Below are 17,102 nucleotides of genomic sequence, written 5' to 3' on the forward strand. Positions count from 1 at the left end.
AAAGTTGTGGTCATGCTAGCTCAGTGTTTCTCAACCTTTTTTCAATCAAGGCACCCTTGAAAATTTTGCAAAACCATGAGGCACCCCATTCTAAAATGTAAAAAAAGGAAAAGTTTTACATATCACAGCAACATCCACAGACGTAGGACACCCAACGTTAGAGGCAATTTATTCTTTCAAATTAAATACACCTTTGCACACTGGTACTGAATACTATTCCAATGTTTCTCTCCTCCCTCAGTTTTTCTCCCTTGCTCAGCTAACATTACCCCAATGCTGATAGAGGAGAAGAGGGTATAACAAAGCTTCCTGACACCAGTGGCGGCTGGTGCTCAAATTTTTTTGGGGGGGCACAAACTGAAAAAAACCCCCATCAATTGCAGCCTTACTGTACCATCAAACGCATCCACTGTGCCCATCAATTCCTGCCACTGTGCCCATCAAACGCAGCCAGTGTGCCATTAAACGCAGCCACTGTGCCATTAAATGTAGCCACTGTGCCCATCAAACGTCGCCACTGTGCCCATCAAATGCCACCACTGTGCCCATCAAACGCAGCCACTGTGCCCATCAAACGCAGCCACTGTGCCCATCAAACGCAGCCACTGTGCCATCAAATTCTCCCACTGTGCCATCAAACTCTCCCACTGTGCCATCAAATGCTCCCAATGTGCCCATAAAATGCTCCCACTGTGCCCATCAAATGCTCCCACTGTGCCATCAAATGCTGCCACTGTGCCCCCTGCCCCCTGTCTGCCCAGGACTTACCCTGTCTCAGTGGGGCAGCGGGTGATGGCAGCCAGTGGCAAGTGGATTCCTCCATGTCCTCGATGTCCTCTCCTCCCGTCCTCTCCTATGATTGGGCGTCTAGTCACAGAGCCTGTAGTGTCAGCCAATCAGGTGACGGGTAACAGACCCGAGCGGAGAGGCGGAGAGGCAGTTCAGTGTTAGGAATGCGAATATTAATTTGCTTTCCTAACACAGCTGAGTGAACTGTGAGCGCCAAGCATGGTGCTCGCTGTTTACCTTTTTTGACGCCTATTAGAGCATATGGCTCTAATCAGGAGCTTCAAAAAAAATACCCTGCCGAAAAAGGGCCAGGCGCCTGAATAGGGGGTGGCAGCACTGGCAATGCATGAATATATCTATTGGTGATAGAGGGGTGGCTGGGGAGAGGGGGCAGTGCCCGTGCGTCCTTATGGATGCACCACCACTGCCTGACACCCTCCTTATCGATGTCTGTGGTTGTTAGTATGCTAGCAGCTTGAAGGTTGTAATGGTGCGCAATGAAAATCTGTGACTTTGTGTAACTAAAAGGCAGGCTAGGCTGGTATACACTTTTTGGGCAATTTTTAGGCATTTTGCCAAGGTGCCCCTAACCTGGGCACCCTGGTTAAAAAGGCCTGCTATAGCTAACACATTTAAACCAAATTGTATAAAACTGACCACTGTAAGCACAAAAGTACAAAAAAGGAATTCCTATACTGAGTACTATTATATTCACATGCTGACTACTATACTAACCGATACTAGAATATCTTATCTTTCACTATAGTGGACCTTAATGTGCTCAAAGGCTCACATTGACTAGCAAATTGATAAGTCTGTAGTCAGAATAAAAGTGTAACAGTGCATATGTCACATTCTTTCTCCAATAATTACGTTTCGTCTCTTTCTGCAATATCAGTTTTCTAAGTTGTTTCCAGTAAGAAGTATCTGGAAGGTCATGGGTTAAGAGTCATCACCCCCATCCTTCCCCTCCTGTGTTAGATGGGGGCTCAGCATAAGACTCTGTGGTCAGTGGAGCAGAAGAGACCTTTGACCCAGACATTGCCTCCTTCTCTCCGCCTGTTAACTTTTACTTCAGATCTAATCTATTTTTAATTTAACACCAATTCTAACTGCTGTGATTCCCAAACTCCAATACACTTATATTCAGTAGCCCAGAATTTGACATCCATGTCTGGCACGGTATAAAGATTCTATAAAAGCTTGTGTGTTTGCTATTGCAACCAATCAGATCCCAGATTCTATTTTTCCAGTGCTTATTATAAGGTAAAAGCAGAGCTCCTAGTCAGTTATTTGATCTCATATTTGATTTTTCCTGTACAACCTCCCTACGTATACATGAATAGAAATTCAGCCGGTCCCTCCTGAACTATCTGAATTTCGATCCATTTTGGCAAAGTGGTTAGCACTTCCACCTAGCTGCACTAGGGTCATCAATTCCAATTTTGTATGTTCTCCCTGTACCTTCCGTGGGTTTCCTCCGGGTTAATTGGCTCCTGTGTAAATTGTCCCTAGTACGTGTCTGTATGAATGTGAGTAATGCCCCATACACACGGTCGGACATTCCGACCACAAAATCCATCTGATTTTTTTCAGATGGATTTTGGCCAAAACTAGTCTTGCATACACACGGTCGAACAAAGTTGTCAGAAAATCTGATCGTTCAGAACGAGGTGACGTACAAAACGTACAACGGGACTACGTAGGGGCCAGTAGCCAATAGCGTTCGTCTCCAAATTTCTTCTGAGCATGCGTGGCACTTTGTGCGTTGGAATTCTCTACACACGATTGGAAAAAGTCCGATCGGATTTTGTTGGGGAAAAATTTTAGATCCAGTTCTCAAACTTTTTCTGTCGGAAATTTCGATGAAAAAAGTCCAATAGAGCCCACACAACATAATCCCATCAGACTTTTTCCGTCCATGTGTACAGGGCATTAGAGACCTTACATTGCTCCCTGAGGGCAGGGACTGATGTGAATGTATACTATATGCAAAGCGATGTGTAAATTGATGGCACTATATTAGTACTTATAATAAATACATTAAAAAAAATGTATGTTTGGCTTTAGCCCCCCGTTCGCATGCAAAATATACAACAAGCAAAACCCTATGCTTTTCAATTGTTCCTGTTCGCATTTGAGCATCCAAACACCTGTAGCTCAACTCTTGAACCTGGAAAAGGTACATGAGCAACTTTTGAAGCAGAATGGAGCACTTCTGGCCCCAGTGACTTGTGTTATGCATGTGTTATGTATGTCTTTCATACTCTACCATAATAAATATCTTTGATCCAAAAATAGGCGATCCTGCCGCAAAGAAGTTCCCGTATGGCACATAATGCACAAAAAGGCTCAAAAACAGAAAAAGTCTAAATCACCTACCTACGCTACATTCCAGTGTGAATTGGGAGCATACTGTGGGGTTGATTTACTAAGGGGGAAAAGACTGTGCATTTTGCAAAGTGCAATTGCTCCATAGCTTAGTAAATGAGCAGAAACTCTGACTTCCATCATCCAATCAAGTGAAAGCAAAATGCTGTTCTTTGTTTTTTTTTTTTACTTTCCTTGCATATAATTGGGTACTCTTCCTACATACGTTTGCTAGTAGGTGTCCCTCATTCCCATCTCAAAATGTTGGGAGGTATGTTGTATGTCATGGGTCACACACACTGTGGGGAATTTACTTATGCCTGGTACACACGATTAGATTATCGGGTGAATGATCATCCGTTGTTTTTTTTGTTTTTTTTGCGTGCTAATCTCATATCGAAAATGAAGAGTTTACTAAAGTTACCAAAATTCTCGTACGACAGAATAAAAATTCGGAAGTAATGTGATGTGTTGTAATGTATTTGTATTGTGTTTTCGAACGGCAATTGTACTGATTAAACTAAAATTGAATGATCTGGTATTGTACGAGGAACTTTTCTTGCATGTCCTATTTGATCATATCGGAGGAACTGTCGTGATCGGCTCTCGAAAGCTGTGTACTAACAATCAGATTATCGTACGATCGCTCGGAAAGTGGTCATTTCCATACCATTTTCTGATCCTGTGTATGGGCCATAAACCTGGTGCCCACAGAATCTGGTGCAGCTGTGCATAGTAATCAATCAGCTTCTAGGTTTTAGCCCTGGTTCATATTGATGCGATTTTGCATGCGATTTGACATGTGAAATCGGTGGCAATTGCCGTCAATGGCACCGTCTGAATCGGTGCGGACTGCGCTGATTCCCAAAAGTAGTTTTTGTACTACTTTTGGCGATTTCGGGGTGCGATTTCCATTGGCATCTGTGCAGCAACCCACATAGATGTCTGTGAAATCGCCCCCCGAAGTCGGGACTGCCATGCGGGAATGAAATTGTGCGCGTGCAGCTGAACTCACACAATTTTATCCTCCCTGTCAGTTTTAGGCTGGCTATACATGGTCGAATTTCAAAAGACTTTTCTGTTGAAAATCAGAATTTGTGCGTTTTGTGATCTGATGGTGCCACCATTAATTTCAAAATTCAACCAACCAAGCCTTCAACCAACCAAGCCTTCAGTTTCATCTCATGTTGCTACAGAAAAGATTTTTCGTGGCTGGGAATTTTCTTTTCTTTTCGGGAATTTTCTTTTCTTGCACATGCGCATTTCTTTTTCGATTACATTTCTCGCACGAGTCTCCCATCATTGATTAGAAAATCGTTGCTTTTTTAAAAAAAATTCCACCATGTCCGATTACTCAAATTCGATGGACGCACGAAAATCGGCTGTTGCTGCATCCCACTAATGGTACGAAATACGAACAAAAATTCTTAGATAAGAAAATTATTTCGAAATTCGACCCATGTATGGCCTGCCTTAACCAGGGCTAATTGTTAAAGTTTAATTGAACAAGCCCAAATTAGAAGCTGATTGGTTACTGTGCACAGCTACACCAGATTTTGTGTGCACCAGTTTTAAGCACGCCATACATGGTCGAATTTCGAACAAATTTTCTTTTCAAAATCAGAAAGTTTTTTTTTTTTGTGATCCGGTGATGCCACCATTGATTTTCGAAATTCGGTCGACCAAGCCTTCAATTTCACGTCATATTGCTACAGAAAATAATTTTTGTGGCCGGGAATCTTCGTTTCTCTCCGTAAATTTTCTGCACATGCGCATTTTTTTTTATTATTACATTTCTCGCACGACTCTCCCATCATTGATTAGAAAATCGTTCGTCTTTCAAAAAAATTCCAACATGTCCGATTCCTCAAATTTGATTGCCGCACGAAAATTCGCCGTTGCTGCAGCCCACTAATGGTGCTTTCGAAATTCGATCCGTGTATGGCCGGCATTAGTAGATCTCCCCCACTGTTATTCAGTGCCAGGACAAGGTCATCCAGAGCCCAGGGCAAACACGCCAAACTGCACCCCCCGCCCCCAAGGTGTATGAGCATTATGCGTCATCAAATATCCCCCCCACCCCAAAAAAAACTGGGCACTAATCTTTTTCACCCCCTAAGCATAAATTCCCCCTCCTCCCAGTGCAAATCTGTTCCCCTGCTGCAATCCCCTCTCCCAGCACAAATCTTATCCCCCCACCCTCCAAATCCCCCCAATTCAACTGCCCCCTCCCCCAAAAAAATCAATCCTCCATGCACAAATTTTCTACCCCTAAGATTACCCCTCCCAATAACCCCACTGCAAATCCCCCCTTCAAGCACAAAGCGCCCCAATCATCCTTCCTAGCACAAATCTACTTCCCCTCATTCCTTCTCGACCCTAAATTTTAGCATACCCCCCAAATTTCCCCTCCTAGACCAATACCTACTCCCTTCTGCCCCCAAATCCCCCTTTCCAACACAAATTCCTCCCCCCTATTTCCTTGTGGTGCCCCTCCCACCGCCCATGATACCACAGTGCCCAGGGCAGCTTCCCCTCCTGCACACCCCTTTGTCCCGGCCCTGCTTGCACGTGATTGGATGATGGAAGTCAGCAGAGCTTCTGATCATTTATTAAGCTCTGGAACAAATGTTCTTACATAATGCAACTGTACTTTGCAAAGTTCACAGTCTTTTTGCCTTTAGTAAATCAACCCCAAAGTATCAAACAAGATCTAATGGTTTCCTAAACGTTGAGAGGTCTAACTTGCAGCTTTGAAGCTGCTGTGGAACTAAAAGTCTCAGCACACCAGGTAGAGCATGTAGGAGATGCCAGTTTCTCAGCATCTGTCCAGCAGCAAGTTGCTGAAGGATTGGAAAACTGCACGATGAATTCTGTGTACGGACACTCCTTACAGCTGTGCACTTATTTTCTCAACAATGTGCCTTTTGTCATCCTTTGAAACTTTTTTTTTTTTTTAGTCTGTCAAGAGTGAAGTCAGTTGTGTAGCATTTTGCAGTTGTTTCAGCTTTTCCACACGCTGTGGGGCCGGCTTGTGATAAGGAGGCATGGTTTTGGTATTTGTATAGCCACACCTCTACTAGTTCAGCTCTCGTGTGAAGGGTAAATGTGTAGTTTTCTAGCTGTAGAGGACAAATCAATGTGAACAGGCAAAGTTTGTGTAAGAGTTCAGAACCTTTCTGCCATGGCTCTGACACGGCTTTGGCCAGTGCTGGCTGTCCTCCTGGTGACCTTACCTGCACTGTCTCACGCACAGTTCCTTAACTGGCTCGGCTGGGGTGCAAAGCCAACGATTCTTGCTACCCCCGCGGTGAAGATAACCACAGAGCCTGCAATTTTGGCTACTACTGCAGCACCTAATTCCTCTGCTACATCATCTCCCGAAGAAAGCAGCCTTCCTGCAGCAGTGACAGTTGTAGACAAGACTTTTTCTACAGGGCGGGATGAAAAGGACCTCACACCTGCAACTTCTCCATCTTCACAGCCTGCAGCTACAGCATCTTTATCTGCAGGTGTGTCTTCTCCATCCAACCAGACTTCCATCCCTGCAGCTGCAACGACAAATCCAAACACATTAACCAAACAGAAACAGCCCGTTGGCACTGGGACTACAGAAGCCTCTTTGAACCGTCAGCTGCGAATTCCAGAATCCCCCGAGACTGTTAAAAAGCCTCCAGAAAATCAGATATTTAGTATTTTTCAAGTTCTGGAAGAGGAGCTAAGCAGTGGTTCCGATGTTCAGTCTGCAACACCTACATCAAAGAATGTACCCACCTCTCCGCCTGAAGCCTCAACCACTCACAAGACCGAAGATGAAAATATTGCTGGCGTGGGTGCCGAGATCTTAAATGTGGCTGAAAATATTAGAAAATTCGTGAATGTTTGGGAAGAGAAAGAGAAGGACTTGCTGACTTCTACTGACAAGCCACCTGCTGAAGAAGGGTTAGGGGAGTTAATCAACATAACGCTTCCTACAAATCAAAATGGCAACTTAAGTCAGTATGGCAAGGGGCAGGCCAACAGCAGAAACACCACAGAAACACACGCACGTAGTCAATTTGCCCTTTCCAATAACCAGACCTTAAACGTCACGCAGGTGCCTTCAAGAAACGTTACGTCCGCTCAACCAGGTATTGCTTCTTATCCAGTCTTCCCTGCAGTGGAGGCTGAGCCTACACCATTGCCCAACCAGTCCTTTTCAGGAAACCTCAAGGAGGGAGTCCAGAATTCAGAGTCTTTACCCAAGACCAGCAATCTGGAATTAAAAAGACCATCCTCCCCCCCAACCCTACTGGACTCACTGAACACGCACACGGGTCACACAGGCAGCATGCGCAGTGCCGTTTCAATGAAAATGACAGGTTCTCTTGCCAGTGGCCTATCCCATTATGTGTTAAATTCCTCAGATTCACTATTACATAAGAAAGATGTGAGTAACCCTGTAGCTGAGTCAGAACCTAATGATGAGAAAATTGGGCTCCCTAAACATTCTGGGATAGCTGCCACTGCTGTCATTGCTCCCGCTCCTAATACACATGTAATCCATTCAAAGGGACATCATAATGCCAATCAATCAGATCCTGATTTACTAACCAGCGCTAAAGCTTCTACCTCTACAGCTTCTAGAAATAATCGCACAGAGACTGCTTTAGATTTACCTAAATTGACTCCATCAGTCGCTCATTGCTTGCCTGTCCCCACCAATCTGCCTTTCTGCCACAAATTGGGGATTGAAACTTTTATGCTGCCCAATTATGTGAATCATACCAGTGTGCTGGAAGTTGAGGCTGCTTTGCATGATTGGGAGGGGCTTCTTAAATCTCATTGTCACCCCTACCTGGAGTGGTTTTTTTGTTTGTTACTGGTGCCAAGGTGTAATACTTCCTCCTCGGTGCCTCCACCGGTGCCATGCCGGGGGTACTGTAAGGCCCTACAGGATGCCTGCTGGGACCTTGTGGAGGGAGCAGGTCTCCCCGTGTCATGTGATGCTCTCCCTGAGGACGATTCGGGGGCTTCTTGTGTGTATGTTCATTTTTTCACAGGTTCGGAGACCCTCGAGGTTTCCAAATCTTCAGAGTGGGAAGGTAAGTGAAGTGTCAACTGTTAAATGTCAGTAGAACACAGTTTTTTAAAAGGTAATTGTTACGTAAAAAGCTACCAGTAACAGTATGGGGGGGGGGGGGATTTACTAAAACTGGAGAGTGCAAAATGTGGTCAGCTGTGCATGGTAACCAATCAGCTTCTAACTTCAGCTTGTTCAATTAAGCTTTGTCAAAAAATACCTGGAAGCTGATTGGCTACCGTGCACAGCTGCACCAGATTTTGCACTCTCCAGTTATAATAAATCAACACCTATGTTTCGGGAATGTCCATATCTGAGAAAAACTTGAACGTCGTATTATGCCGTGTACACACGACCGGCCTTTCCGGAAGACTAGGTCTGACGGAATCAGTCCGTCGGACAATCCGATCGTGGGTGGGCTTATCCGATCGTTTTTTGTTAAAAAAAAATCCAACAGACCAAGAAATAGAACATGTTTTAAATCTGTCCGATGGGCTCAATTCCTGTCGGGAAAACCGTTCGTCTGTATGCTGGTCAGACGGACCAAATACGACACGATGGAAGCTATTGGCTACTGGCTATTGCACTTCTTTTTCTAGTCCGGTCTTATGTCATCACGTTCAAAACGAATGGACTTTCGAAGGGACTTAGTCCGTTCGTGTGTGGCCAAGTCCGTTCATTCGTAAAGTACGTCGGAACTCTGCCGAAAGACTGTTGGACCTAGTCTGCCGGAAAGTCCGGTCGTGTGTACACGGCATTACATTGACAGCCACATTAGGCATAAAGAGGTTACTAGAAAAAAAAAACAGCTCGGATGTTAGACAGGAAGTCAGGTGTGTGTTGGAAAACATCTGTCTTCACAGCTATTAGAGTTGCGCTTCACTTACACCTGTGCGTTGCGGAAGTGAATGCAAAATCACGTGCTTTCCCACAACACACAAAACGTGATGCTCTTTTACAAACTCGTGCCAGTGTTGTTAATTCGTAATGGCACCCCCATGTAGCTTACTGATTGCGCAGTCCTTGCGTTCTGGTGCGGGAGATTTTTAAAATGGGTCAGGCACTTCTTTTGTGTGTTTCTTGCATGTAGGGCAGCCCATCAAAATGACCGGGCTGCCGTAATTGTGATGTGTGGTAACATGCAGAAACACACAAAAAAAAGCACATGCATCATCGCCCGTAGAAGGTGTGATCGAAGACTTATGCTGGCCATACACTGTACGAAAAATTGTCCAAAATTCGGTCATTTAGGCAGGCTGTTCGTTTTTCGGACAGTTAATGGGCAAAAATCAGTAATTGGTTGTGACGTTTTTGGGTCAAAAAAACGAAGGACAAGTTTGGACAAGTTTTCTACTGAACGAACGATAAATTGAAAGGTTAATGTGTTTCCTGTCCAAGCCGTTTGCACTCTATATATGTGAAAAAATTGAAAAAAAAATTGATAAATTTATTATTTTTATTATTATTATACATAGAGGCAGCCATTACAATTACATTACAATTTGGTAAAAGAGGAGTCAGAGGGCCCCGCTCATTAGATTTATGTCCATTGAACGATTTATCGGTCATTACATCGATGGTCCTATCGTTTGCTTTCACAGCCGAATGTTCGTTTTTCGAAAATGGGTTTGAACGATTTTTCGTATAGTGTATGGCCAGCATTAGGGGTTGATTTACTAAAACTTGAGAGTGCAAAACTTGGTGCAGCTGCACATGGTAGCCAATCAGCTTCTAAGTTTATTTTTTTTCAATTAAGCTTTGACAAAAAAAAAAAACCTGGAAGCTGATTGGTTTATGTGCAGAACTGCACCAGATTTTGCACTCTCCAGTTTTAGTAAATCAATCCCTTATTTTCTTATGTTCTCCCTGTCTCTCTCTCTCTTTTGCTCACTCTCTTGTGCTCTCATTTCCCCCCTGAATGGTGGGCTCAAAGTGTATCTCTAAGCTAAATTTTATTTCGTATTGGATCTAGTGGGAAAAGGTTAGACCCTCTGGCAAGTTTTTATTGTTATCTGTATCCCTATTGGGTATATGCACCCTTTTGTTCGTACTGGTCACCATGGTCATCTAGATAGAAAGTAAAGTGAAATATAAGTGTTGTCCCCAGAACATAATGAAGGGCAATCTTATACTGGGGACACTTGTTTTAGGCACAACTGTCTTGGGGACCTGTTCAGACATTCAGGTTTTAACACATGCATTGTAGCATTTTAACACACGGGTCATCAAAGGCAAGAGATAGAACCTGCTCACATCTGTGCACTGCACTGGAGCATATTTTTGAAACATTTACGTATGTATTTAGCCCCTGTTAACCTAAAGCTTAAAAAGTTTTGCTTTTACATACACTTTAAGGAATGTCACTGGTTTTTACAGTAGAACTAGGGTTGCCACCTGTCCGGTTTTCACCCAGACAGTCCGGATTTTGGCACACATGTCCGGTTTTCAGTGTGCCTGACACCCGGACACACTGCTATCAGTTGAGAGGGGAAGTGGGAAAAGTGTCATTCAGAAGAAGGTGGGACAGGCTGCTGGATGATGATGATGGGTGGGTGAGAATTGAGGGCTTTGTATGGGTGAGGATTTTCTTTACTGTGTGTGTACAGTAAGTGCTTAGCTCTGTGCGATACTTACTTGGCAGCATGATCGTTCCGTGCAGAGCAGCTCCGCCCCCGAATTCGGCCCCGCTTCTTGTCTTCAGCCATGCTGCTCCTGTCTGCTTGACTGTGCCTCTGTGCAAAGCAGCCCCGCCTCCTAACTCCGCCTCCCACGTCTTGTCTTCAGCCATGCTGCTCCTGTCTGCTTGACTGTGCCTCTGTGCAAAGCAGCCCCGCCTCCTAACTCCGCCTCCCACGTCTTGTCTTCAGCCATGCTGCTCCTGTCCAGCTTGTAAGGTAAGAGTCCCCTGCTGCTCTTAGGCTCCTCCCACCCACCCATTGCAGGAACTATATACACTGCAACAGCAGGTTGCTGACTCTTCTGCACAGTGCCCAATGTATAGTGTGTGTCCTACAGTCACTCTGCCCCCCTCCTCTGTTACTCTGCGCACCCCCTCCTGTGACACCGCACGCCCTCCTGTCACCCCGCACCCCCTCCTGTCACCCCCTCCTGTCACCCCGCACCCCCTCCTATCACTCTGCACCCCCTCCTGTCACACTGCACCCCCTCCTGTCACTCTGCACCCCCTCCTGTCACTCTGCATCCCCTCCTGTTCCCTCCTGTCAGCCCGCACCCCCTCCTGTCACACTGCACCCCCTCCTGTCACCCCCTCCTGTCACACTGCACCCCCTCCTGTCACTCTGCACCCCCTCCTGTCACTCTGCACCCCCTCCTGTTCCCTCCTGTCACCCCGCACCCCCTCCTGTCACCCCCTCCTGTCACCCGCACCCCCTCCTATTACTCTGCACCCCCTCCTGTCACACTGCACCCCCTCCTGTCACCCCCTCCTGTCACACTGCACCCCCTCCTGTCACTCTGCACCCCCTCCTGTTCCCTCCTGTCACCCCGCACCCCCTCCTGTCACCCCCTCCTATTACTCTGCACCCCCTCCTATTACTCTGCACCCCCTCCTGTCACACTGCACCCCCTCCTGTCACTCTGCACCCCCTCCTGTTCCCTCCTGTCACCCCGCACCCCCTCCTGTCACCCCCTCCTGTCACCCCGCACCCCCTCCTATCACTCTGCACCCCCTCCTATCACTCTGCACCCCCTCCTGTCACACTGCACCCCCTCCTGTCACACTGCACCCCCTCCTGTCACTCTGCACCCCCTCCTGTCACTCTGCACCCCCTCCTGTCACACCGCACCCCCTCCAGTCACACCGCACCCCCTCCTGTCACTCTGCACCCCCTCCTGTCACTCTGCACCCCCTCCTGTTACACCGCACCCCCTCCAGTCACACCGCACCCCCTCCAGTCACACCGCACCCCCTCCTGTCACACCGCATCCCCTCCTGTCACTCCACACCCCCTCCTGTCACTCTGCACCCCCTCCTGTCACACTCTGCCCCCTTCTGTCACACTCTGCACCCCCTTCTGTCACACTCTGCCCCCCCCTCCTGTCACACTCTGCCCCCCCTCCTGTCACACTCTGCACCCCTCCTGTCACACTCTGCTCCCCTCCTGTCACACTCTGCACCCCCTCCTGTCACACTCTGCACCCCCTCCTGTCACACTCTGCACCCCCCCTCCTGTCACACTCGGCTCCCCCTCCTGTCACACTCTGCATCCCCCTCCTGTCACACGCTGCATCCACCTCCTGTCACACTCTGCATCCACCTCCTGTCACACTCTGCATCCCCCTCCTGTCACACGCTGCATCCACCTCCTGTCACACTCTGCATCCACCTCCTGTCACACTCTGCATCACCCTCCTGTCACACTCTGCACCCACCTCCTGTCACACTCTGCATCCCACTCCTGTCACACTGTGCCCCCCTCCTGTCACTATGTGCCCCCCTGTCACACTCTGCTACTCTCCTATCACTCTGTCCCTTACTGTCACACCGGGGTACTGATGTAAAGAAGACTACTAATGTAAATTGAGATTTGAAAGAGGGTCTCTTGATTTAAGGAGGACTCCTAATGATATGAGGAGTTACTGATATAACGGGCCCCTGCTGTTGTGAGGGAGGACTCTGATGTGAAGGGGGGGACTCTGATCTCATAGGGGGATCATTGATGCTCAGTACAGTCCTTCTAATGTAAAGGGTGACTCCTGGTGTAAAGGGGGACTCCAGACTCCCGAAACCTGATGAAGGGGGACTCCTGATCTAAAGGGGACGTTAATGTGAAAGGGGGATTCCTGAACTGATAGAAGTCTTTAGGGGGCACTGATATAAAGGGACTCTCATATAATGGGGGTATTTAATATAATAGGGTGCTGATATAAGGCCACTCTGTTCTAATGGGGGGGTCTCTAAGGAGAAGTAAAAATTTGCAGTGCGCTGTTCGGGTTTAGTTTGAAGAAAAGGTGGCAACCCTAAGTAGAACACCAGTGAAAACCTTTTTTTGTCTTTTGGATTGAATGGGGAAGGGTTAACACTCTGCTAAAAAATGTACAGCTGTATATGACCCCATTGGGAAGATTTTCCTCACTTCCTCTCCCAGAGGTCACCTATTACTGTAGCAGGAAGTCGGGGGAAATCTCCATAAAGGCCTGTATTGACAGGCTTTTGGGCTTGTGTCAATGACATGAGTTTAAAGTGGATGTAAACCCTTACATATACATAGTAAAGTGACTGGCCTCTGGTGATACACAGAGATTAAACAAATCCTCCTACATAAGTTGTACCTGTTTATCTGCAGTCTTCTCTTTTCTACATACGTTCAAAATTAAGAATTTATAAAGCTTGCTTGACTGTTCATAAAAAAGGGTGCGGGGAGCTGACATTACACCCTGCAGAACTCAGTGAGGAGAGTTATGAGAGCTGATTGGAGGGAAGGGACACACCCCCCTCCACACAACACACAGGAACAGAGCTGAGGCCATCACTCTGCTGGAGATCCCTCCTCTGTCACCATTTTTCTCGTGGTGTCAGGAAAACTTGTCAGGAGTGACTCTTGCTGATAGCAGAGGAATGAAGCACTGGACAGAAATGAGAATTAGTGCTCTGGATCAAGACAAGTAGACACTATAGAGGGAGGTGCCTTGTTCATATTTCATGTCTGAGAGTTACAACCACTTTAAAGGGGTTGTAAACCCTTGTGTTTTTTCACCTTAATGCATCCTATGCATTAAGGTGAAAAAACACATCCTATGCATTAAGGTGAAAAAACACCTGGCAATCACCGCCCCCCCACCCCCCAGTTTTACTTACCCGAGCCCCTTCATCTCCTCGGCGGGGACGCACTGTCCCTCTCTCCACGAGGTCCCGGCTCTTGATTGGATAGATTGATAGCAGCGTAGCCATTGGCTCCGGCTGCTGTCAATCAAATACAATGACGTGGGGGGGTGGGGCCGAGTCCGGCATTCGTGTTTGTGGACGCAAATGTTGGACTCAGGAGCGTGCCCACAAGGTAACCCCCTCATGAGAGCGCTTCTCGTAGGGGGTTATCTGATGTGGGGACGAGCCGAGATAGCTGCTTGGGGACCCCAGAAGACGATGTTCAGGGCCATGCTGTGCAAAACGAGCTTCACAGTGGAGGTAAGTATGACATGTTTGTTATTTAAAAAAAAAAACGATCCTTTACAATCACTTTAAGATGATTCTGAAATCATTTAAAATTCATTGACAGGTGCATTTGCCCTGCTTCAAGCAGAATTACATTCCCATAGACTTGTATGGGAATGCAAAACCTGCTTGAAGCAAACAAAAGCCCACTGACAATGAGACAACAGTAAAAACCTGTCAGAGGTTCTCAGCCATCCATAAAAAAGAGTTTATTGGTGTTTCCCCATTTGAGAGATTTTGAGATTTCTCCTTCATGCTCTGCTGATCCACCAGTCCCCAAAAAAATGAGGTAGGGGAGTCTTCTCACAGGTAGCAATATAAACTGATAGAGGTTCTCACCCTTCTCTTTTTGGTGTAAACCAGTAAACAAAGTTTTGATTAGAATTTCACTTTAATCACCATATTATTCCTAATCACAAATACGTCCCTTTTATTAGTCTGCCATGCTTTCATTGCTTTTGGCTGTGAAGTAACATTCTGGAAATGTTAGCGTATATCAGAGCCTAATCGCACAGGAGCTTTTCTAAGTAAGACCCCTTTCACACTGAGGCGCTCAAAAACTGCCCATAAAACGCCAGGTTTTTGCGTTGTTTTTGTGTGGCATTTTAGCGCCTTTTTTGTGGCACTTTTGAACGCTTTTTATAGGTCGCGTAATAACATGGCCTTAAAAAAAAGCCATTTTGCGGCACTATTGTGGCGCTTTTGAAGCGCTTCCCATTCATTTCATCGGACAGGGGAGTCTTGAGGCACTTTTTAAAGCACTCCAAACATGCCCCAAAGATGCTGCTGGCAGGACTTTTTGCACCGCTCCGCCAACGCACCACCCCAGTGTGAAAATATCCAATGAAATGAATGGGAAGCAGTTTTCAGGCACTTTTGCGCTAAAAATGGCGCCTGAAAACTGCTTCCCATTCATTTCACTGGATGCTTTCACACTGGAGTGGTGCGCTGGCGGGGCGGTGCAAAAAGTCCTGCGAGCAGCATCTTTGGGGTATGTTTTCCCTTTAGTGTAAAAGGGGTCTAATGTTATGTACACACGACCGGACTTTCCGGCAGACTAGGTCCAAAGGAATTAGTCCGTTGTACAATCCGATCATGTGTGGACTAGTCCAATCGTTTAAAAAAAATAAAAAATCAGACGGACCTAGAAATAGAACATGTTTCAAATCTATCCGACGGACTCAATTCCGACGGACTAAATTCAGGAAAAACGTTTGTCTGTGTGCTGGTCCGACGGACCAAATACAATGCAAGGGAAGCTATTGGCTACTGGCTATTGAACTTCCTTGTTTAGTCCCATTTACGTCATCACGTTCAAAAGGAACAAAGTTACAAACGGACTTAGTCCGTTCGTGTGTGGCCAAGTCTGTTCGCTCAGAAAGTCAGTCGGAACTCCTGGAAGACCGTCGGGCCTAGTCTGCCAGAAAGTCCGGTCGTGTGTACGCGGCATAAGGCTACTTTCACACTGTAGCCACTCCGCGTTAGCTGTAAAACAGTGCTACAGTTTTAGCGGCCTTTACCGTGAATCACTTTTCGGGCGCTAGTGGGGCCCTTTTAACCCCTGCTAGCGGCCGAAGAAAGGGCTAAAAGCAATTGTGTTGCGGCGCTGCCCAAGTGCTTTGCAGGAATTAATTTCAACGGGCAGGGCGTTTTGGGAGAGATGTATAGAAGGCTCCCAAACCACCCCAAAGATGCAGCTTGCAGGACTTTTCAGAACCTCTCGCAATCGCACAGCCCCTAGCGCTAAAACGCCTGAAAACCGCCTCAGTGTGAAAGCAACCTAAGAGATTCCCTCTCAGTGCATAGGCATCTGGTTTTTACTGTACTGTAGCAATGGGAAGAATCAGGCTTCAGATGGTGACTTTGTAATGTGGGACGCTGGTTTTTGGGCGGGAACTGTACTTCATTCCTGTTCCTCCACATAAAAGCACGTCGCCACATTACACACATTGTAAAATACAATGCTGAGCGCCGTTCTGTTATTATGGCTGAACTATTTACAACATTCGTTTCCCTGCTGAGCTCAGACCCTTGTCATTTATTCTCATGCACATCCAAAACTGTCATGTAATGATAATATAACACCTCTAAATATAAAAATACGCCATATGCACGGAAACCTCAAAGCCCTAAAACATAGTATATAAAGGTTAGATTGCTGGTAATAGCCGAGGAGTCACTTCTAGTCAGTGAGTTTCTCCATCTACTCTCTCTGTGAAGCCGACAACTTGAAATAAACCATCACGTGGGGACAGTGACATCTATAGTTACTGCATCTTAAATCCTTGATGCCCAACCTGCATGGCCCTTTGGTATATGATGCGCAGCCCCAAGACCTTAGCAGTTTGTAGCAGGAACATAGATTAAAGTGGTTGTAAACCCTTACAAACCACTTTGACCTACAGGTAAGCCTAGATTAAGGCTTACCTGTAGGTCCAAGAAATATCTCCTAAACCTACACGGTTTAGGAGATATTTAGTAAAAGACAGCGGCACGCAGGCGCACTTTGCTGCTAACGGCGATATGCCATTAGTGGCGGCTCCCATGCGCATGCACCCGGAAGAAGATGGACGCTCTGGACTACAGGGGACAGCGGTGACATCGCTGGCTCCTGTGTCAGGTAAGCGACACATAATGGGCTACTATACGATGCATAGTAGCCCATTATGCTTTACCATTGCAGGGAGTCAAAGAGGAAGTAAACCCATT

The 17,102-nt window shown here is 46.5% G+C and overlaps 1 protein-coding gene across 4 annotated transcripts in view; it reads left to right on the forward strand.

Moving 5' to 3' along the window:
• Positions 1-17,102, forward strand: part of COL18A1 (collagen type XVIII alpha 1 chain) — a 299,672-nt gene that overhangs the window by 143,276 nt on the left and 139,294 nt on the right. The window contains exon 1 of one of the 4 annotated variants that reach the window (XM_077448143.1): positions 6,250-7,289. The exons of 1 other annotated variant lie outside the window; for it this stretch is intronic. In XM_077448143.1, coding sequence (XP_077304269.1) covers positions 6,344-7,289 — 946 coding nt within the window. In that variant the 5' untranslated portion in view covers positions 6,250-6,343. Of the gene's footprint in view, positions 1-6,249; positions 7,290-7,348; positions 8,244-17,102 lie in introns of those variants that run through there. 2 more of the 4 variants (XM_077448144.1, XM_077448145.1) reach the window with 2 other exon arrangements.

Source organism: Lithobates pipiens, unplaced genomic scaffold (assembly GCF_037356315.1).
Source record: "Lithobates pipiens isolate NorthernLeopardFrog02 unplaced genomic scaffold, aLitPip1_a1.2 Scaffold_22, whole genome shotgun sequence".
NCBI classification, from domain to species: Eukaryota; Metazoa; Chordata; class Amphibia; order Anura; family Ranidae; genus Lithobates; species Lithobates pipiens.